This window comes from Anabas testudineus, chromosome 24 (assembly GCF_900324465.2).
Source record: "Anabas testudineus chromosome 24, fAnaTes1.2, whole genome shotgun sequence".
NCBI classification, from domain to species: Eukaryota; Metazoa; Chordata; class Actinopteri; order Anabantiformes; family Anabantidae; genus Anabas; species Anabas testudineus.
This window is the reverse complement of record NC_046632.1, coordinates 17106021-17130760: the sequence shown is the minus strand read 5'-3', so window position 1 is coordinate 17130760 and position 24740 is coordinate 17106021. Positions and strand designations below refer to the sequence as shown.

Sequence of the window (24740 nt, the reverse complement as noted above, 5' to 3'; positions counted from 1 at the left end):
ACTATAACTGTCTGGGGAAGACGTATTTCCAACAGCTGCTTGGATATTACCAACATTACATGCGCCTCTGTGGATTTAGAACATTTTTCAGACTAGTCGGGCAACTACAACCTTTGCAAATAGCAGCAGATATTTTTTAAAGATTCACAATGTTACAGCAGAAAACAACAATATTTTGAGAGAAGCTGAAGTTACGAGGAGACTTCATCCATCAACCTCAATCCTACAGAGATGGTTCAGCATTATTGTTGGACAGTTCTCTGCTCTGCTGATTCTAGTTTCTATCTGACTCCGTCCTTCTAAATCTCAGCCACTTCATTACAGCACCTGACTTGATTAGAGGGAATTAGCCAGCGGTGGCCCCTCAGCTAGCAGAGGTTGAAGCCTCTGTCACCGGAGGGCAGATCGATCCTCAGTGAGCTTCTGTCAGCGCGGCCTGTAAACTTAGTTTAAAGGTCAACGACCATGACCTGGGCTTAATATTCACAACTCGTGATGAATTATGAGCTGCTGTTAAGGAGCATGTTAACGATTTGATCCTTTAGTATCTCTCTCTTCATGTTTTGATGTGATGTCACATCTCTACAAATGATGTTCATAAAAAGCTATTGATGTGATAATGAGTCTGTCTGTCCTGGAAGCTCGAATGACTTGATTTGACTTTTTATCATCAGGCCTGAATGTGCTTGTGCCAACAAGTCATAAAGGAAAATATCTCTGAGGAAACATATCACTGTATTATTGATGCTGAGGTTTTACATTAGACTCATTTTCAATTACAGTTATTTCACAGTGTCATGAATAATTTTATTATTAATGTTTAAAATGCTACAGCGAGCACCTGCTGAATTCTAAGTGCAGCTGTCAGTGGGTCTGTCAGCTACATGGATCTGGACCCACAGGCTCCCAGCTATTTTAAGATGCATCATGCTTTCTGTGAGCTGCCTCTATATTGGGGGTGTGACAGTATTCCTTGTAGTAAGACGAGAAGCTGTTTTCTTTGACAAACAGAACGTGACCCAGTGTGTCTCTCCACTTAACGACACGCTCTCTTGTTCTCTCTCCACATGCAATTTTTATCCACCTTTCTCTGGCATGTGATCATTTTTAGCTATAGACAAGATTAACGAGAGAACAATCGTTATAGCTTCTCTCGATTTCATTGTATTTGGTTTGTGTTCATGATAGTCACCTGAAACCAACAATTGACTCTGTTCGACATCAGTATATGGAGGAAGATACAAGAAGCATAGTTTGATTTTGAAATAGTCTGTAACAGGTAATAACACGTCTGACTAACGTACACAGCAGGCTTTTACCTCAGATGCACTAAATGAAAGGTTTCATCTGCTGCAAGGAAAATAAGCAAAGTTATAGCTGCAGTTTCAAAGAAATACTGAACCAAAATGTCAGCAATGCTTTATGTGCCTGAAATGATCATTTAGTATCAAGAGGAATGAGCCTGTCGTCAACATTTGTCTCCATGTGGTGTCAACATGATGTCAAACGCTTGCACATGATGTAGTGATCCATCAGTGCGTCTCTGACATTGACACTTTTCTGTGTACAGCAGCATAAATCTGCAAAACAAAATACGTAAAGCTAATTTTGGGTTTCAACAAGTTTTGATTCTTTATGCTCAGAAATATACTGCATGTAGATCTCATTAACAATATTCAGTGTTGTTGCTACAGCTTGTCATAACTCAGTGACAGTGTCGTGACACTTTACTGGACTCAGCCTTCCTGTGCAGGTCAGCAGTCTGAAACACTGTGTAGCTTGAACCTAAATTATTCTGTTACTGCACTAGTCTCCTCAAACTGTGTGGGAGACTGGGAGAGCACACATGCAGCAAGCTTGGTTTCACTGTGTCCAGTGTTGTTGACTCGTCTCACGTGATGCTCGCTTAGGTCAACAGCAGCAAAACATAAAAATTCATTTCATAAATGAAATGACTGGGTGTGTCTGCTGTTTGTTTGGGCGTCAGGAACAGCCGAGTAGCATGCACGCTGATTGGAAGAGCCGGGGAGAGACTCTGGATGTTTGTGTTATCTCTCCTCCACCCCTCCTCTCTTGTCTCCTGTCCCTCGCTCTATTAACCCGAAGCTATTTGCATGGACTGTTCCATTAGACGGCTGGACAGCAGAGCAGATGAGACCAGAGAGAGCGAGAGAGAGCTGAGGAGACGGTGGCAGACAGCAGCACAGAGCCTTGCAGGATAATGATACAACACCCAAAGATCCTGACAGAACAATTTCCCCTCTCCCTTTGTCTTGTTTCTATCTCTCTCTCCCTCGCACACGTTGCTGTATGATGAGGCTGTCATGTTGGGAGATCGGCTGATCCATCTCTCCTTCCTTCTATCCATCTGTCTTTCTCTCTGTCTCCATTCCCTCCTATTAAACTTTCATTACTCCTTCTCTCTCCTGCTGTCTCTCCCAGGCAGTCCCTTCCCTTTCACTCTAATTCATAAAATTACAATCCATGATGTTAAAGAGCGTAATGTGGTTTAATCACCTGCGCTCAGTCATCCTGGCTCATTTGCTTTTCTTCTTTTAATTTCACTTTGAACGACGGACATCAATTCTTCAAATCTTGCAGAAGTTTGAAATCAATATCAGTCTAAAGCGAGAATCCTGCAGTATATTAGGCAGTAAATCAGTCTGGGGTCAAAGGTGAGATCACCATCGGAGGTCACAGGTCACATCTAATCTATAATCTGACTACATTTCCTTTGTTGAAATAGACATAGATATTATTAAGAGTTCAACCTTTTTATTTTGCACATATCTAATTATCACTTAGTGAATCTGATAAATCTCAAAATAAAAAGGGAAAAACTCAAAAACAAACTATCGTTCATTCAGCGTTTCTATTTGATGTGCTTGAACAGTTCACAATATTAATTCTGTAGCTGCAACAACTTCATTTAACCAGCGAGAGCATGAAAGTGAAATCAACACTAATCTGATCTGATTTAATCTCCTCTAAACGCTGAGGCACTTCTTTTCCACCACTGGATTTTCTGGGTCTCGTAATCCAGACGGACTTCAGTAATTGTGTTAATTATCATGTTGAATCAAATAGGATTAAATGATGCCACAGGGATTAGCGTTACATAAACACAGTAACTGTTAACACATCCCATCATCGTCACTTCAATGAGAAACAAGCAGTAACGCTGTCGTACAGTAGGTCCTGTAACTGGTCCGTTTATCCTGTTCTATTCCCATGTGTGTGATGTACTGTACTTACAGTCAGTATGAAATCAGATCTGTTTGTATTTATTCGTCTGGAAACAGCAGGGATGGGAGAACTGCAGAGTTCACAAATGATCTGATCTGTACCATCTGTGTCATTTCATTCCATATTGCTTTTGGTGGAGACGTAATTTTGATGGTCCTGACGTAATATTTACCAGTCGTCTGATCCTGTGTGCTGCTGTCTGATTACTCTGTTACTGAAACACACGAGCATGTGACAAATACATGTGTTACTGTTTTTATAATTCACCTGTTACACCATATCCTGATCCTAATATCTGTCCCAATCATCAAGGAGAACTGTAGCTTCAGTGGCTGATTACTGATAGTTCTGTTTGATGATTGGTTTAACTCTGTTTCATCATCTCCGAGGTTCTGAACGGATCAAAATTGGAGACAGATGGACATGTGCCAGACAGTTTGAGCCAGTTCTCCTCTCTTGCCTGCCAGACTGCCCTGACCTGCCTGCCTCTGACTGAAAATGAACAGCGTCTGAGTGGGTGCCACTCACCATCTGAAAGCCCTTCAGAGCTGATTGAAGCTCAGGCTCAGGTCTCAAATTTCAGTCTGTGCACTTCACTTCACTTGGCCTATTCCAACCCAAGCCCTGTACAACAGTTTTTTGTTTTTTTCCCCCAGATCAAAGACAACGACACAAAAATCAGAATGGACTGAATCATCAAAATCACAGATATACACTGGAATTTGAGTTGGGTTCAAAAAGCCAGCTCCATTTTGGATCCAGGAGGAAACCGGGATTAATTCAGCTCTGAAATCAAACCATGTGGAACTGAACCTGCAATATACACAGAAAAGATGGATGACACCTGAATTAATCTGCCTGTAGGGTCAACAGTCGATGATATTCAGGGAGGGAAGAGCATCTAAGGTGAACTGGATTTTAAAAATGAGACATTTATCGGTTTTCAAGTCAAGTGAGATTTAAGCCCTGAAGCTAAATGGATACGTACGAATATCCACAGTTCAGAAAAATCACTTTCTTTCTCCAAAATGTCTTCTTCTCTTCAGTTCTTCCACACATTTACTGTATGTTACGTGAGCTTTTCATCTGGTTTCTGTGACCTCTGAACCCTGAACTGATCTCAGATCTGACACGTTACTGCTGCTGCTGCAGGTAAAAGAGCACCGGCAAAACATTTAGGGTTTAAAAAGTAACAAAACAACTGGGAACAGTTGTTTTAACATCCTTGTGGGGGTGTTAACTTGTGTTTGACAAAGTCTTCATGCCTGAGTGAGCCACTTAAAACCCAGTCAGCTAAATGTAATGTAATGTGAGGCAATGTTTCACTCGCCTAGAACATCTATATATCTCAGCACGCTCCATTTGAGCTGATGAACGGTCGACCTCCGATGTTAGCCACCACCATGATCCATCTGCATTCTGGGTATTTCTCAGCTGTCATTATTGATCACTTCAAACAAGGAAAACACTCCTGTCCCTCTCTGCACTTTCTCCCAGTGTGTGCATGTCTGTGCATCTTTATTTGTTCGAACACTTAATCTGTTCACGCCTCCTGTGTACTTGTACTATGTACTAACTATGCCTGAATGGTTTTGTTTGTAGGATAGAACTGGTTTTACGCAGCTAACTAGATGATCTCATTTCATACTTTTGCAATACTAAACTGAAATTAGGGATTATAGCAGAATTGCAGTTTTTAGATTAGGAGAAATGACAATGTTAGGGTTAAAAACCAAAGTAGAAGTTTAGATTTAATGATGCAAATTAAAAATATAGTACAGTAGTTGGGAATTTAATGGTTAATTTAATGGTAATCCTGCTAAGGGTGTCAAAGGGCTTGTGTGTGCTTGTGTGGGGGGGCAGGTGGGTGTAAGCCTGGATCTATATGACCCTGTTCAGTCTGCTCTCTGTGCACTTCATCACGCTGAGCCAGAACATATTGCAGTTGTTCGACAAAAGCCGGAAGGAGGAAACAAATTCAGGCTGAAATTCTCTAATCGTTACAGACCAGTCAACTGAAACAGAAAGTGATTGTGTGTGTGTGTGTGTGTGTGTGTGTTTTCATATGAGTCTTACAAGCATGTGCACCAGAAAAGCCTGAAACATCGTGCACCCGTCCATTAATCACTGTGTGTGTGTGTATTAAGTAGTAACAGGATCACTAAAGCCCGACGGTGAGTTGCTTCTTTCATCAGTCTTAGTTTCAATCATTCTCTCTTGTTAACGCTTGACTGACTGCAGATGATGGACACAGAGGACAGATGAGGTCACATGGTGTATCTATAACCAGAAGACTGCTGGTTTGAACCCACAGACTGAGATTTAATACAAAATCACAATCAGTGTTGTTAATTGTTGTTATCTGTGCTCCAAGATACGACTGTTGTACATGTATTGATTGTTTCGTTACGGCCGTGAATCAACCACGAAGACTGTTACTGATGTAAAGATTTTCACATTTCACTTCACAGTTCGTGTTAATTTTTACATTGATTCTGTTAAAATTTAACAGTTGATTTTGTTGCATCAAACAACACTGAAGTTAAATGATGTGTAAAATGTTTGGGGTAAATATTAACCTGGCAGCAGACCTCTGTCCACATGTCCGACCTCCTACACTTACCCTGCCTTGTACCTTGTACCTCGTACCTAGCGTCTGCTGACTGACTAAATGTAAATGTTCAGCTCTGCTGGGCATCGGTATAAAAGAAAAACAATAAACTCCTGATGTACGTTGACTTAAGTTCGTTTTGAAGAACTCTGAGATAATGACTTCATTTGTCGGGCGCCTGCTCTGTCACCTGGGTGTTTTTTCCCTTTTGTTGTTCATTTTTTAATTATTCATTGATCCAATTAAGCACTTGATTTATTCACTTCTTCAATAGATTCATTAGTTTGTACATATTCTTCAGGTTTTTATACATCAGTTTAATCCGTCCATCAGCTTCTGCTTCGTTGTTTCCTGAGCTTCTTGGGCTGAAGGTTATTAGTGAACTCTGCCTGCTGCCTGGAGAGTAGAAGCTCCAAGCTGTTATAAAACTCCTTCTCAACGTGCATCTGTGAGAGTGTGTGTGTGTGTGTGTGTGTGTGTGTGTGTGTGTGTGTGTGTGTGTGTAGGTGGGTGTTTACTGCAGAGTTTTACTTGTAATTATCAACAGCTCAGCAGGAAAGACAGATGATACTTGTGTGTGTATGTGTGTGTGCACGTGCCCACGCATGAGGATGTTGGAGGGCTTGAGCACAAAGTTTCATCCAGCTGTTTCCAGGCCCATCGACAGTAAACCTGCACTGCACGAGTCCAGATGAGAAGAATGTGTGTTTGCTGCAACTGAAGAAACTTTACAGACAAACATGCAGCAATTATAATAATGAGAAGAGAGAAAATGATCAATAGTGAAACAGAAGAACAATGTTATTATAACACGACTTTAAATAATAGAAGAATAAGAATGATAGAGCTGAAAATGTTAAAAAGAAATAAATGACCTGAGTTACATCTGTAGGACCACTCATCAGTCTGTAAGTCAGTGACAGCTGCCATTCATTGTCAATAGAGAGCACAGAGCTTTAAAGATTCAAGCTCAGCTACAGGGGAAAGTAGAGAAAAGCTAAATCTGATGCAGTTTTAAATTGTGTAACATACGATGGTTGTAACAGTAGCAACACAATCAATGATAATCAATATGTCGTTTGAGTCCAGTAAGAAACAACTTTCTATTAGATGTTGTTGTTAACAGTCACTTGACAAAGTACGAACGTCACGTTTGTCACTTGACAAACTTCATGTCAGTTACCAAGCCGAACCATGTTTATTCAGTACCTACACTTAACCTATGAGCACTTTATTTGCACAATGATAGCTACCAGCTACCGACAGCGGCCACTAGCGGCGCTACTGACGCCACCTCGACATGAAACACTTCTCATTTTCTTGTCCTTGAGCTGCAACCCTGAACACACTTTACAATATCTAGTTACACTTATTACAGTAGAGTCTGAATGATCCTAATTTTACCTTTAGACAAAACCAAAGAATTAGAACTGTATCAGGGCTGATTTAATTATAATGTTATGTATAATTTGGTTACCACCAAGACACCTATCCACTTTAATATTGGTAAACACTTGAAAACAATTCATTAATACACTTAGTATTTATAACAGACTTAATTGACTAATTTAGTTTTGTGTTGCACTGTCGAGCTCTCTCTCTCTCTCTCTCTCTCTCTCCCTCTCTCTCTCTCTCGTTTCTATCTTCTTACTTTCAGACTTTTAAAATATCCTACCACACACACACACTCAGGAACACACACCTGCAGGGATCAGTCAGTATTGACTGTTCTCTGGCTCCAACTTAGTTTAAATATGGCCTGAAGAAGTGAGAAAGAGAAAATGTGAGAGAGAGGAAAAGATGTAAAGAGAATGAGGAAGGAGGTGAAGGATGGTTGAGACCGTCAGGGCACAAAGAGGATTTGTGTTTCTCAATCCAAGAGTAACACACACACACACACACACACACACACACACACACACTGTTAGAGAGTGAAGGAAGACAAGGATACGTGGATATAACAGCAATAAGTCTGGTGAGGAGCAGCGGTGACAGGATGGTTGACAGGCACTTACACCAGCCAATCAATAAAGACAATCGATATGTAACTGGAGCAATCAATGGCTGCCACAACCTCTGTGACACACACACAATCACACACTGCCATGACACGGCCGGTCTGAAGCCATGTGAAGGTAGATATTAGATCGTTTCACATTAAAGGGTGAAATAAATGCAGTGTTGTACAAGTATTATGTTACAGAGCATGTAATTCATTCATGTATTCATTTATACTGATGTCACACTGAGCTACAACAGGCCTAACGACGCCATAGTGGATGTTGTTGAGGACATGTATTGATTGTAGAAACTGACAAAAGGCTTAGTAAGTTGACTATAACGATGGTGAGTACCATTATTTTTTTAATAAAATAAATGAAACAATGCTCACACTGAATCACAAATGAAATAAACTCAAATAGTCGCTGTAAATCTCCCTCTGTAGTCGCACTGACATGTTCCAGTGTCGTCCCACTATCTTTAGGTTATAACAAGAATTATATCTGCAGCCTTACTGTATTGTATCATGTATCAGTTTATCCACCAAGTTTTCATTAGCACCATATTTATGGGAATAAAACTAAAACTCTCTCAGGAAGCTCACACCACCAACAGGGCAGCACGATCCTCCTAAAGCTGCTGCTGATTAAACGTGACTGAGAATCTGAATTCAAATCTCCATCAAAATATACATGGAATAACAACTAATCAGGGAAAACATGAGTTCACCTGAGACTAAATCAGAAGGTTAGAGAGAGTCGAAGGGAGAGATGTCAGAGAGCATCTTCACACAGAGACCTTGTTGAACTGAGCTCTGTTGTCGTGTTGCTGCAGTTCTTCACAGTCGGCTACGAGCTGTTGTGTGATACTTCACACCCATCGATGATGTGTTGTCCAGGGGTAAGATGGGAAACAGGATTGTTAGTTACTTGCTAATGCCTCTATTTTAATGTTAGGACATGTACAACAGGAAATGACCTCTCTGGAAATCTGCTAGATAACTGGTGGTAACGTTAGAATCAGCGTGTTTCTATGTGGTCTTTTCTTCAGGCTGGTTCGTTTAAAACACTGCACATCACAACGGGGCCAGGAGAGCGAAACACAACACCAGCAGCTGTGTCTTTAAGTTTCACTGTTCAAGCCTGAAATATACGAGGGCTTAAAAACTCTTTAATCTGCCTCCTCCCTTCCCTCAACATCTCGCCTTCATGACTGAAGTGGATTTAAGAGGTGAAATCAATGAGACATCAGAGCTTCACTTGGATCCACAGCCTCAGTCTGTTTCAAGGAGCTGCTCTGCTTCATGTTCAAGAAACATCATCATTTCCTGTAAAAACTAGAAGGAAAAGAACAAATCTGGAGAAAAACCACTGCTGCAAAGACGAAAAAAGGACTGAAACCAAGATCACTGAGGCAAACAGGAGCCAAACTGATCTAATCAGGTATCAGAGATGATGCAGATGTAGCGCCGTCGTCTCTGTGATTGTTTCGACATGCAGTCGTCTCACAGCCAGAGCACAACGGTTTGCAGAGGTGCTGGCTGCGGTAAAGCCGCTTAGCGTCACTGTCACTCTGCGCTGTTGTAGAGCACCGGGGTGCTTCAGAGCTCAGGTTCCACATCAGCAGATTACCCACAATACACCAAGGGGATTTCCTCGCCTCGCTGAGAGCTTTCTGCCACAGTCGGTGCTGTTTGTGAAATTCAGTGTAAACCGAGCGCCGTGTTTAACTGACAGGGAAACGTCACGGAGAACAGAAGATGAGTGCATCAGATTCACACTAAGATTAGATTCTGCCTGCGACTGTGCGACTAAACATGATCAAACCTGTTTGAGTGAATTTAAGGTTCCTGAATGTCCAAGTTCAATATTACAGACAAGTGAAAGCATCACAGCTGGATTCAGTCTACATCAGGGATAATAGGGTTTGTTCTTCACAAACCAGTCTGATGCATGTGCAGAATCCATTTTACTTCTTGAAATCCAACGTATTATATGTAGTAACTTCAGTCTCAGGGACAGTTGTGCACATTAACAGCTGTTTCCACAAGTTCACACAAGAAACCAAACCAAGCTCCAAATGCTGGATTAAAAATCAGAACATACTAAAAACTGAACACACAGAAATGTCTGCACAGGTTATTTAAAGTCAAATTAAACCAATTTGAGAAATCATTAAAACAGTCGAAGGAACCACTGGTTTGATGAAAACCATCCACGTCTGCACTGAAAATGAGTTTCAGCAAAGGGTCAGTGTTAAATTATTATTTCATAGAATTTTAATTGATATATTTCATTTTATAGTTGGAACTTGATTAATAATATTTCATCTGACATTGTTTTAAGCTGTTTTGTATTGTTGTATTGCAGGAATATTGTCTTCTGGCGTCCTCCCAGTTCGCCCTGTCAGTTAGTGGAAGTAGCTTTTTTTGTGAGTTATCGTTTGTCATATTTAATAAAAAAAATTTAATCAGAGCAGCTACTTCGTCCCTTCAACCTGTTTTGCCATGTTTCACATCCACACATCACTAGTTTTATGGCTCAGGCTCAGGAAAATGTCTCTATTATAAATCCCACCTACAAACCTCTGATTGTCTTAGTAGCTTTTCCAAATGGAGAAACTGTTGTCAGTGAGCATCAGGACTGTTTAAATCAGGAAACAGTCTCTGACATGAGGGTGGTTACGCAGACGTCTGGAAGTCGACTGGTTGAAACAACTAACTGCAACCTGGATGTTTGAAAGGTTTTTACTATTTAAATAACAGAATGCAATGATGACATTTGGAGTTTGTGGAGGTCAAATGTACGTTTTCAAATTCCAACCATGCTGCAGAACATTAGATCATCGTGAATCAGAACCTCGAGGGTGTTTATTGTTTACTCTATTTGCTCCTGATGGCAGACCGTGTGATCGTTCATCAGCGGAGCAGGTAATCAAAGAAACGAGCTTAACGAGGGTAAATTTACTTATTCTATGTCCAAGTTCACAGGGTTTCTTTTTTTTCTTCTTTGTGTTGTTTGGGTTGTGATCTGACGAAGATGAGGAGCTTCAGTGTAGGCGGCACCAAAACTAACACAGTGATTAATGTGTAGCTGCATGTTGCATGTGATTCATGCAAACATGACTAAGTAGTTGACTGAGTGTGAAAAGATGCTGACGACATCGTGCACATAACACACAAAGTCACAGTTTGCAGATACACACACACACACACACACACACACACACACACACACACAGCGACATGATCTAGTTAGTGATAAGGGCTCAAGGATCCCTGGGTCACGCTGCAATGAAACTATTAGTAACCCAGTCAGTGGACAGTTGATTTTTCCTCTGCAGCACAGCCTCCAATCTGGAGCTGTGACAACAAGACGCTGAAGCGTTATCACATCTCCCACCCCGGCAAAACAAAGAAAATGACAAATGTGTGCAGGGTGGTGTTTTGCTCAATTGTGCTTCAGAGGAGAGAGATGGTGATAATTTTACTGCTTATGGAATCACAGACTGTCGTTTTAGTCTCCTGGTCGTATCAATCAGAAAGTTTTTAGCACTTTCAGAACTGTTTTGCTGCCGTGTTGTGTGACGTGTTCAGCCAAACACACCACACGTTTACTGACAATCATACGTTGGTAAATATAAAGTAATGTCAATGTGAAGTCATACAAATGGACAGTGGAGCAGATGCTGCAGGAGAAACTTTAACATCCAATAAATCCTCTGCAAAATAATTTAGATTCTGCAGTGAAGCTGAAACCTTGTTGTAAATGAACCAATGCGAAGTAGCTACAAGCTAAGTGCAATCTGCACGCGTGTCGTCCCAACAGACAGCGTGTATTTGATAAGCAAACACGTTTTCTGTGGCGTGTTCTTTTCAAACATGCAAAATGGCTTCTTACATATATTTTCAATTCAAAGATAGTGAAACTATAAACTCGGGGCTGATATAAAAGAAGGTGTTTTTCTTATCAATGCACCTTCAGCACTTTCCTACTCACTGTTGTTTCTGTTTAAACCATTTATCTTGTGTTGTACGACATATTTCCTCTCCGTTCGCCTTTGTTTTGCATTAGAATCATTTTGAGTTCGCGGTTCTTGTTGCCATATCAACCCATTGTGTAGCAGTGGAGGACATGTTTCCTCTCTGTACTGTATCAGCCCATTGTCTTCATGCTTGGATCTAATCCCTGCTGCGGAGCGGCTGTTGGGCTTATACACTGTCTGAGAGCAGACGGAGGGAGGTTCCCCTGTTCACGGAGATAATAGCAGAGCATTGGAGTGGAGTGGTTTATACCCACATACACAAACACACACAGCTTCTCAAGCTCTGCATGTGGCAATTATTTCTCCTCTCAGCAGCTTGTGGCATCTCCTCTCCTCCTCTCCTCCTCCATCTCTCTCTCTCTTTTTCTTAATCTCCTCTTGACTTTTACACATCCTCATTCCTCACCCTCTCTTTCTCTTACAGCCACCTTTTCTCTCCTATCTCCCCCATCTTCCCCTAAGCCATTTATAGCTCTCCTCTAATCTCCTTCTTCACCTCCTTATTCCTCCTGCTTCAAACTTGAGACAGTGACAGAGCTCTCCTCCCGTACACACTAACATCCTGGACGATCTGCTTCACTTTCCAAAAACATTAAAGAAGAATCGGATCCTCTGATCCTGTTTCCAAACCAAACCAGCACTGTAAGAGAGCCAATGTGAGACTGTATAAAACATGTAGGATTCTGCAGGGACACATTTTAGCCTGCAGTTTGAAATACTAATATTAGCCCAAGCAAACTAATGATGCAATTAGAAGTGACAGCTTTATTTGATTGACATGCACTGGGGTGACTTGGTGACTCTAAGTTGCCCATAGGTGTGACTCTAAGAGCGAATGGTTGTCTGATTCTATTGTCTTGCCTCTCGCTCAGTGACAGCTGGGATAGCCTCCAGCACTCCGACGACCCTTAGGAGGAAAAGCGGCTAAGATAATGGATGGATGGAGGCATGTGTGATTATTATTTATTTATACTTGGGACAGTGGAAAAACTGGAGCAAGTTTCCTGAATTCAAAATACAAACGTACTGAGCAATGCTTGAGTAAAACAGAATGTGCCTACATACCTGCCCAGACTAAAATCAGCTCTCTCCACACTGCTCCCTCCTCTAACAAGTTACTAATATGGAAACTGTGCCCACATTCTCAAACAAAGTCACACCTGCATTGCACGCATCTCTGTAGAAGCCATCCAGTGCGGTCGAAGTCTGTTTCAGTCTTGCTGGATGTAGAGATTTGTGTCAGCCTGCAGGCTGTATGAGTTTAAACCAAGCAGCTTCAGGTCAAAAGCTTACTTCTCTAATCTTTAGGTTATCGTGGCCCCGGTGGGAAAATAACAGTGAAAATCATAAGAAAGTCTCAAATCTCAAAAAGTAAGATAACTGGTTTGTGATTAGGATATAGACAAAAGCTAGAAGAACACCTTTGTTGGCCACATGTGCAATTGTTACAGCCTGGTAAAATAGTGCTACAGTAAAAATACAAATAACAATAATAGAGAAAATGGAAACGATGAGGAGAGAATCTCAAATACTAACTCCTGTAATACTAAATAATGGTAATAAAAATATCTATTACTTTGTTTTTTCAGCAGTAATTAGTAGTAAAATACACAAAGTGTGGAGTTGTGTTGTTGAGAAATCAGTTAAATGAATAAGATTTATGTTAATTTTACTCATTTAAAGGAGATAATCTGCAAGAAAAAATAAGTCAAACCACTGCAGATGGGTGTATTTTGAAGCCAGACTGTGTGAGCTGTCACACAGATTGGTTACCAGGAATCATCCTACTGTCACTTGTCCACTGAAAGAGATGGAAAAACAACCGCAGCTGAAAATTCACTTTACATTTCACCAAAGGCTCAAAAAGCAGCTTTACATTCGCACTTTACACTCAACGATTTGGAAGCCAAATAAGTTTGAGATGATTTTAATCTGCAGAACACGTCGTCATGTTTTCTATCAAGAAACATCACACTGAAGGTAAGAATTAAAACTTTAGTCCAAAACGAAGCAACAAAAACTTGAAGCAGAGGCGGCAGGAGTACACCAACTCAATCCTAAAATAAAAGTACCAGTACTTGTCTAAAGAAGTACTCCACGCCAAGCAGAAGTACCAAGAAGTACCACTTCAAAACACAAATAAATGTCTAAGAATCCTAACAAAGCTTCCAAATGTCAGAAATATGGCAAATAAGATTTAGGACTTAACAGAAATGTGTAAATTGTTCTGTAACAAAAGCAGCATTTTAAAGATGGAGCTGATTTGAACCACTAGCGACTAAAGTTGCTTAATAAATGGACAATACAGTACAATATTTCCCTATTGTGTGGAAATACTCGAGTACCAAACACTATACTTTATTACACTGAATGCTCCAATGTTTTTGCATGGAGGGAATCCAACTGCAGTCTTCAGAGGTGATGGCAGAGACTCAACCACCACACCATCACTACAAATCTCCTCCAAACACTTTGACGACTGCATTCTCTCACTTCTTCAGCTCTTTCTTCAAATTTCTGTCACACCACCGTGAATTTCTACTATAATGGTCCCACTTGGGAACAGAGCCAAAGTGTAGGAAGCACCTCGGTGGGGCTGCAGCAGACGAGAAGGTGTTTCTAAGAATACAAAAGCGCGGCGGCTTCAGTCGAAGATTTCACTTCGGCTTTTTTCATATTTTTTCCATCCTCACAGAGAGCAGGGTGCGATCATTTTCCCTGGCAAGTGCTCAGGAGATCTACAGCTACACAGTAACTGAGTTAACAGATAATCACATAACACCAACACACACACACACACACACACACACACACACAGCCTCCATCGCTGTCCTATATGAGATAAATGAGCACTATCAGCCCCCTACCTCCCTGCTAACAGATTAATGTGTAAGCGTATCCCTGGTTCCCCCCACACACACACTTCTCACTTTCTCTGTCAAACTCTCACACACACACACACACACACTCTTCCAGCGCCTTATGTCAGCTCGACAGTGAATTTCCCTCCTCCAGAAACACAGCAGATGATGCAGGCAATCGACACAACGCACACTTACACACATTAGCGTGCACATATGGACATGCAGAAACACTCACACACACACACTTGTGCACACACACACTCTGATGCATTCACAGCGTTAAAAGCAGCAGACAAGCTCAGACATCAGACATCATACATCCCATCATCCGCAGGATACATCTTCACACAGTCGTGCACATCCACACACACAGATCGATGTACGTGCCAGTTATGCTAACAGATTTTAGCATCCTACGTGAGTCGTGGAGCCATAACCCACTGTGCTCACCACCAACCACCAGCCGCAGCAGCAGCAACCATCCAGGACTTTCGTCATGTTCACGGAAACTGCCAGAATGAGCAGACACCCAATTAACGCCCACACGCAGCTTCCTATTAGAGAGCTGGGTCACCAGGAGCTGCCTGGTAACCTTTAATCACACAGTGAACAACAGCATCACAACAGGAAAATGGATGTTCGAGCTGGAGCTGTTAACCATTCATCTACTTTTTCTGCTTTTGCAGCTCAATAAAAACTGAAAACAAACAGACATGAAGGAGCCGTAGTTTACACATTGTCAGATGCATCCAGGTGATTACAGACCAAACAAAACCAACTCCAGCTCAGAACCAAAGGAAAGTGAAAACAGTAATAGCACCTGGAAATGTAGTGAACTGGAAAATAAATATAAATTATTATTAAAGAATTAGGAGGACGTGTATTTTTAACATGTCAACAAATTCCCTGAGATGATCATAAGAATGTGTTTGGACAGTAACTGAACTCCATCAGGCCCAACATTAAAATGAAAAACAGAAACTCAGTTATTACAAACTAAGTTAGGACAAACTTTTCTCAGCTTCACAGACTTCAGATTTATGCAGAATCCCAAACTTTCAAATCATAAGTGTCAGGTTAAATTATGAGAGCAACATGTTTTTACTATTGCACCACACATCTAGAACATTTCCATGGTGATGTCAGAACTAAATGCCGCTGGGTGTAAATATTTCAAGGCATAAACTTGATGCAATCAAAGCTACAATTTGCAACTTAAGAAAGCGCTAGTATGAGTCCTGAAATGAGTCTCCCTGCTCCGCTCTCCTCTTCTACTAAAAATCACAATAAATAAGAAAAAACGTATGAATGGAGCAGGAATGTGTGAAAATCACTGATTGGTTAAAAGAGAGATCCTCACTCAGAAACCTTTAGACGTCAATAATCTGCACCGCTGCTAAGTTTATAAGATATTAAAAGAAACGGTACATACTGTAGCTTAAAGCTAGAGCTAGCATGAGACTTAAACCTATCCACTCTGCTCCACTCTGCTCCACTCTGCTCCTCTCTGCTCCACTCTGCTCCTCTCTGCTCCACCCAGCCCTCCCTCTCTCTGCTCTGCTTCATCTGACTGAAACAGGAAGTCGTCACACACAGGATACTGATGTAGTCCTGAGAAGAACATTTACATTGATATTTTTGACATATGACCCCATTTGAAACATAATAAATAAAAAACAGTACTTACAGTAAGTGCTTTAATTACAGAGAGCTTTATGAAAACACCAGTCAGGTGTGTGTGTGTGTGTGTGTCAGCTAAGCCTGGTTACACTGGACCTGTTCACACTTTCCACAAGTGCCTGGAAGTTTTTATCTGCTGAATTGTGTAACAAGGCGGCTGCTGTCAAAGCGGCGAGCGTCTTATCTTCATGCTGAGCGTCTTTCCAAACGAGGAGGATGGCGCTCCACTAAGAGGATTTCTATTTTGGTGTTTAATTTAATTTCTTGACGGAAGGCCGGATTGTAATTTGGTGGTTTCTCTATGAAGACGCTGGTTCCATAATCTAAATTTGTTTTAGTACAGATAGGGGATTAATTACGAGCTCCGAGAACTGCTGCTGAGTAACTGTTGCAACTGTGTGTGTGGGTGTGTGGAAGTGTGCGTACCTTTAGTACTGAGAGCTGCGTTGTCGTGGACGTGCACGTTTTGATGTGTGTGTGTACTGATAAGCTTTATGTCTCTGCAGCACACAGATCCATACATCACATTGTATGTGTGTATACTAAACAGAGTCCTCCAGAGGTCAGGTGCTGTCAGTGTTTCTACAATAATGTTTCCCACCAAGGTTTCATACTTTCTCAGAGCCACTTGACATCTTACACACTAATTAAGTTGTGGAATTAGTTCCCTGCTTGCATGTGTACATACAGGTTCTTTCTGTGTGAGTACCTGTAGTGTCGCGTGTCTCTCAGGGCTCGGTTGCTGGGGATGCGTTCGCTCTCTCTCTGGTTGAAGGCATACAGCGTGTACGGGTCGTCACCAGGTTTCCAGCGTCGAGCGTTCAGGTAACTTCTCTCATCAAATCCCTCCAACATGTCCTCCCACTCTGCATCGGAAATCTGTCAAACAATCAGTTATCAATTAAAGTTTTGATATTTGACTTCACACTGATAAACATCAGTGTTAATACTTTTACTACTTTGGCTGGTTTTGGATTCTAACCTGTTATTATTCATTTGTTGTCTGCAGTCAACAGTGAGGGGCTTTTAAGAAGCATCATGAGAGCTTTTAGATTTACTTAAAGAAGATTCAGAGTGGGTTTTTAACGCTCTGCTTGTTGCTATTTAACAAGATGAATGCTGGACTGGAGTTTTTCATTTCTTTGTTCGCTCCTTGTTTTGTGACTAAACGCTGCACTTTGTTTCTCTGCAGCTTTTGTTGTGCTGATCCGCGCTCCGCTGCAGGCTTTACATGCTTTCAAGTCGCAGTTCTCTCTTTTCTGATCATATAGATTTGACCTAAATACACAAATATAACTAAAGCAGAGAGTTTTCCTCTGGTGTTTACAGACACTGGAGGTGTAACAACCCCCTCAGCAGCCTCCATAAATATTAATAACAACTTAAATCAATTAGTTTCAGTCCTGAAGACGTTATGCAGCATTTCCATTTTTATTTTAATAAAAAACTTTTTATTGTTGTATTATTGTTGTGAACTTAACCTGCTTGTGTTGTGGCTATCATCATCATTCAGTCAGTCTCCAAACATAAGAATCAGTGACTGATTGGTAAATAATGCTAAAAGTCATTCTGATGTGTGGTTTTGTGTAAAACAGTCGAGTGAATCAAATGCTCATTATCCCGCTGGTTCTGCCGTTGTAGCCGGAACATTTTTTGTTCTTTTCACTTTGCTTTTTTCTCGTTTTCCTGATGTGAAAACACTCAGACAATAAACTGAGAAGTAGTTTAATAATGAGCGTCGCCTCAAATCAAGAAGGGTTCAAATCACGGGTCGGCCGGGTGCCTTTCTGAGTGGAGTTTGCATGTTCTCCATGTTCCTGCCAACAGCAGCGTTCTCCAGAACACAGACAGGGAACTTTAACAATGAACTTCATTAGATTAACTCTGTGTTTTGATCCAACTTTAAATGAAGTGATCCTCCCGTTGATGCTGCTCTGACCAATTGACCCAGGAAGCAGATGGAGGTTGTTCTAGCAGATGCATTAGCCGACACGTCTCTGATTGTTTGGAATCTGTATCATTAAGAAAACCTGTTTTAAATGCAAAGTACAAAGTGTAGGTCAATCATTTGAGATTTCCAGTCTGTTCATAATTTAATGAATCACTGTATCAACAACAAAACAAAACAGAAACTGAGCTATGAAACAAACATGTACACTGACTCACACCAAACAGGGTTCATCTAAATCTCTAACATAAGAAATTAGATTTAGGTTTTTATCTTCAAGTCAAACACTCACTTCAGCTCGTGACTTAAAAACCTGCTTATCTATTTTGTTTTTATTTTTGTCATTATCACTACATGAAAAGTGTGAATTCGGTTCATTTTTACATCTGGGAACTGATGACTGGATGCTAAACTTTGCTGCATTCATGGTTTTTTGCTGGTGGAAAATCAGCCACACGAGAGAAATAATGAGAAACCGTGGATGCTGTGAACAGAATACTGAGAATTACGTCGCTCCTTACAGTTAAAATAGCTGTTTTCTTTTCCAGCAGCTCACTCTTAAATGTCAGAGTGTCCTTGTACATATCAATGGGATAAGATTTCAAAAGAGACTTATCCATTTTTAATTTCACACAAGTAAATGTGATGAATTTCTGAGCTCAGACCACTTGAAATCCTGCTACAGTGAATATGGTCACATGGAATCATTTAAAATAATAATATGCTTTGGCATCAACAGGCAACCATGCAGTCAGGAAATCATGCAGAAACAAGGTGAGCTACACTGAGAGTCAGTCCTCCATGTTGTTCTGTCTCTTTTGTTGCAAATAGAAAATATAAATGTTATAAAATGAGATATGAAACGTTAATGTACATAAATCCTGTTCAGCTTTTAACATCTGGTGGAGAAAAAACACAAGGTGGCAACAACTTCCAAAAAATAGAGCTACAGCTGAGTGTGTGTTGTTTAAAAGAGTGTGTTTCATTTATGAGACAGTGCAGATGCCCATTTTAATGCAGGGAGAAGTGTGTGTGTGTGTGTGTGTGTGTGTGTGTGTGTGTGTGTGTGAAAGACTGAGGGAGTAAAATCATTTGTGTGTGTATCCTTTATGAGTGTAGGTGTCATTTGAGAGAGAGGGAGTGTGTAATGCATAAAAGAGAGAGAGGAGATGTTCCTTTGAGGGCGAGCGATACGAAAAACGTACATTATCACCCTCTCTCTCTTCTGCCTCATCATAAACATAACAGGAACTTCAGCTGAAACACTGGAAGCCATATTTCTCCACAACGACCACACATACTGACACTTAGTTTAGGTGAATGACACACACACACACACACACACACACACACACACACGGTCACAGCGCCGGTGGTTTGTGCAACATAACATTTACAGTAAAGCAGCAGTCGAGATGGAGGGATGTGGAAAACGAGTGACACTCCTCCTCATCGTCTCTCGACTTCCTCCTCCTCTTTCTTCTCTCCTCATTATTCAGCCATACGACTTGCTGATGCGACACATTGTCTAAATGGGGCCATTAGAGGGCTGGGAGTCAGACTGTGTGTGTGTGTGTGTGTGTGTGTGTGTGTGTGTGTGTGTGTGTGTGTGTGTTAGTCTGTGTAGATAGCTCTTCCCCTGGTGGCTGTAACAACGAAGCATGAAGAACAAGAGGGAGGGATATATGGACAGAGGGAGGTAAAAAAAAAAAGGAGGAAAGGAATACAGAAGAGAGGGAAGGAAGGAAGGAAGATGGAGAAAGAGAAAGACAGGAAGAGGATAAAACAACGAAAGGTACAGAAGTGGAGAAAATGTGAAATGAGAGAAGAAAGAAGAGATAAAGGAAGGAGAGAGTGGAAGAAGAGGAATGATAGAGAATAGAGGAAACAGGGAGAATAACAAGGAATAAATAGTGAGAGGAGGTGGTGGAGTAGAGACAGGAAGTAAACAGCAACACAAGGAGTGAGAGAAAATTTAATAAGAGAGAAAACAAGAAGAGATGGACAGAGAACAAACAGGGGAGAAAAGAAAATCCCCCCATTCCCTGTCCACTTTCTCTTTCTCACTTTCACTTGAGGCAAATAGCTGTAGTTTAGCAGTGAAGCTGTCAGGTGGAGACGGAGGAAGAGGAGAAGAAAGATGATGGGCACCAAGGAAATAGGAAGGAAAGAATACAAAAAAGAAACAGTATGAAAAAATGAGAAGAGAGAGGAAGAGAAAGAGGAGAAAAGAGTGAAGACGAAGGAGAGGAGGAACAGAACTCAGACAGGAGGTGATGAAGGAATCACGATAAGGAAAGGAATGAAGGGAAGAGGAAAGAGTGAACAGGTAGTGTGGAGGGCAAGAAGAGGAGGACGAAGAAAATGAGGGGAAATGAAAGGAGAGAGAAACATGGATGAGAAAAGGACTGAAAGAGAAGAGGAAATGAGATGAGAGAAGGAGCCAGACAACGAGGGCGGGGTGTGATTAAGCTTGTCGGAGTCTCACACACACACCTGCGGCCTTCTCGCCTCTCTGTAAGATTTGTTTGCCTCTCGTCTCGCTAGGAGCTCGGGAGAGGCTGCGTTCAAGGTCTTCTGGATTCCATCCTATTTACAAGACACACACACACACACACACACAGAGCTTGTCTTCCTAATGCACCGTGACATCCTCTCAATGCCTCTCACGGCCGCTTACATGAACACAGACATTCAATTAATGAACCTGAAGCACAAACCGCTGGACAAACAATGTGTGTGTCTGTGTGTGAGACAGAGTCTGTGTTGAGCCAAACCACCAAGGAACCTATTAATTCATCCAGACAAGACAGACTGATACATTTGGAATCATAATGAGAAAGCTGATGCCTGAACACACACACACACACACACAGTCGGGGTGTCATGGTCGCCACGTCCTGCTTGACAGCTCATGCTGGAGAAAAGGCACCAGAGGTAAAAAGAGAGAGAGACAAAAGGAAAGAGGGAGAAAGATAGAGCGAGGTGTGGAGGACAGGACACGGGACAGAAGGTAATCGCTGCATTAAAACCTGCCGCTGTTATAACAGCACAATTGTTGGTTTAAATCCAATTTAAACAGAAGGAAAAAGGTCTAGAGCAGAGAAAATTAAAGACAAACACTCAAGTCAACATAAGTGCTGTTATTACGTCCGGGCTTAGTGCACTAGTGGTATTAGTACAACAGTAAAGGATGATACACAACAAGGAGACTGGACGGAGAGTGTTATCGATGCTGTCGACGTCACAATATCCATTTACACCTCTGAGAATAATAATAATAATAATAATAATAATAATAATAATAATAATAATAATAATAATAATAATAATAATATCTCTCCTACACCGTCACTACCTGCAAAGAAACGTGTGCATGAAATCAGACTGAACACACGTTGGTCACTGACGTCTTTTAATCTGATTTATTTTTCTGTACCGGTCACAGTGATTAACACAATATAAATATAAACAAGGTATCACTCCTGGTACTAGTGTCAGTGTGTTAGTGTCCGTACTGATCAGTGTTGGCAGGATTAGTTTTCACCGGCTCTTTGAAAACAGACTTTTCTAAATGGAATTGTCGAATTAACCACGTGTCACTCAGCTGTTCAGTTTATTCAGGGACCTCGTCTTAACCATTAGGAGCCGTTGTCCGTTGTGGAGAGGACGACGAAGGATCGAACGACCAACCCGGTGATTAATGAACAAGTCTCGACGTGCTGAGTGCTGAGTGTTTGTGTGGCTGGTAGAGAGAAGCAGCTAATGAGCATCCAACAAGAAATGAGACAAGAACTGTGCAGCTGGAGAAAAAACTGACATTACAGATCAAGTTTTCAATTTGCTGCTGCTGTTACTTCTGATAAACCACGGTACTCTGCGCCTCTCTATCCCTCGTGTATGTGCCCCGGTCAGATGATGAATCACCCATTATATCTAAGGCATAAATCATGTATGCAGTGTGTGTGAAGTGTCTTTATTTTCTCCATTCTGCGTGCAGCACATGAACAATGACCTCACACACACACACACACACACACACGTCACACCCTGCACTGTGATCTAATAACTGTGTGTAAGTGGCAACAATAGTGTGATGTCTCCATTAGCTCATATTCCTCTCTGATGTCTTTTTGTGTTTTCAAAGGACAATTAAACCCAGAGACTCGGTCGTGTATCAGTATCAGTAATATCATTACATGCAGTCTGTGCTGCACACAGCATTATGCAGCACAGACTGATCCTGAAATCTGTGATTTGAAAAACACACAGGAGACAAGAATCCAGAACAGGTCAGACACTGCACTGTGTTTCAATAAATACATATCTAACAGCTTCCACGTGTCTCATCCTGTTATCTCCAGCTTCCAATTAGTTTTTGTGGCACAAAAACTAAGAATCAAACTTTTGTTATCCTCGGGTCACGACTAACTATCTTGTTATCCCGTGAAACTGTTTTGTCAGACTGAGACTTCAGATCCTCAGATCAGCATCAGAGCGGCCCTGGGAAGCGTCGGCCCTTTCTAGTCCAGCTCACTGAAGATGAACCAAAGCGGAGGAGACACAGCGACAGGAAACGATTGATCAGCGTTTCACTTTCTGCTTTAATCAGGGTGGAACGGACAAAAACTGCACAGTGATCAGAGATAAAATCCAACGTTGACTTCGACTGAGGCATTTTATATTTTGCTGTCTTGGGATAATGTTGTGACTGTTAAAACTATTTTTTAGGTATTTTTAAATTAACATAGGTCCAAAAATACACATCTGAAAACAAAAGTCCTCAAACCTCATGATGGTTTCTAGAGACATAAATATATATTTTTTGCTCTTTCACACAGAACAAATATACAAAACTATACTTTAAAGTAAAGTTCATGATCATCCATTAAAACATCTGTAGTCTTCTTCTTTCAGCAGGATGATGATCTCACAATCAGCATAATCACATCAAACTACAGTATCTGTTTTGTGTCAAGTGGAAATTAGACTTAGACTTGCAAAGAGTTCATCTGACATTAGGCCGTCGTGTGTAATTGTACATTGAAGGAGCTCGTGCTCCGACTCCCTGATCCTACATGACAGAGAAGGTGATGCTGTTTCAAAGGTGCCTTTTATAGATCTTGGTTTTAGTTCCGTGTCCGCCGTGCTCCCCGGAGAGAACAACAGCAGCTGTGTGATCATTTCTCACTGTGTTGCTGCCAGGAACATTGAGAATTCACATTTTATTGGATATTACAAGAGCCCATGAACTCACCACGAATCGATACAGGAATACATAAATGCAACCGACTGCGGCCCGGCTTACGTCAATTCAGCGTTTCTACTGAAAAGCCATTGACGGTGTGGAGTTCTCGGGGGAGCTCTCCTGCGGGGTGGTCTCCAGAACCAAGTCCTTAGACCGCTCACAGAAACAGAACAAGTGAAGGAGAATGTAAAAAGCCATCAGAGGGACTAAAGTCTTACTAAACTAAAATACTAATAAACTTTAAGTGAAGCCGGTCCAAACAGAACACCTGCACGGTCTGAACCAGACGTGTGAACCGTGCACCGAGCAGCAGCAGCTGTACTTTAATCGGAGTATTTCTCTCTGTAGTTATCTCTGTTCTGTGCTTGAACGCGTCGTTGCTCATCTGAGATTAAAAAACTAAACCGTGTTCACATCAGCTACATTGAGTAAATGTGTGTTTCTCACTTCTCCATCTTCTCCCACTCGTTTCCTCCTGCTCCTTCTCTTCATCCCTCCATTCTCACTTCATCTCCTTGTCTTTCTCCTTTCCTGTCAAGTCCTGAAGTCGCCTCATCATCACTTCTCCTCTGTTATCCTACACTGACTCCTCTCTCCTCTCCCTTCATTTATTTCTACCTTCTTGTGTTACCTTCCTCCTCTCATCCTGTGTGAAGTGGTTGCTGTTTATTTGAAGTTAGGGGCTCAGCTCTCACTGAGCTCAGGTCTGGAGAGAGCAGCACAACGTCAATACTACACACACACACACACACACACACACACACACAGATGAACACTTTTTCCTCCCTCTCCGTCTCACATACACAAGCGAGTGTAGCTACACACCTACACACACACTGCTCGCTCATCAATTAAGGGCGTGTATAGATCTCTCCCTGCAGCAGCGCTGCTTGTTTGGTTTCTACATTGTTTTCTGTTCCAGCTCATACGTCTCTGTCTATGACCCCAACACACACACACACACACACACACACACACACACACAAAGACAACTCCCTAAACATACAGATAGACTTGTGTACTGCTGCGTGATTGGCTCTTTTCGAATGCAGAGCGTGTTGATGGAACCGTTTGTTAAACAGAAGTGTTAGTTTTGAT

General features: G+C 41.4%; 1 protein-coding gene across 1 annotated transcript in view; it reads right to left on the bottom strand.

Moving 5' to 3' along the window:
- galnt14 (UDP-N-acetyl-alpha-D-galactosamine:polypeptide N-acetylgalactosaminyltransferase 14 (GalNAc-T14)) overlaps positions 1-24740 on the bottom strand; it is a 115708-nt gene that overhangs the window by 76712 nt on the left and 14256 nt on the right. Inside the window, exon 2 of the mRNA XM_026341864.1 lies at positions 17156-17325. Coding sequence (XP_026197649.1) covers positions 17156-17325 — 170 coding nt within the window. The remainder of the gene's footprint in view (positions 1-17155; positions 17326-24740) is intronic.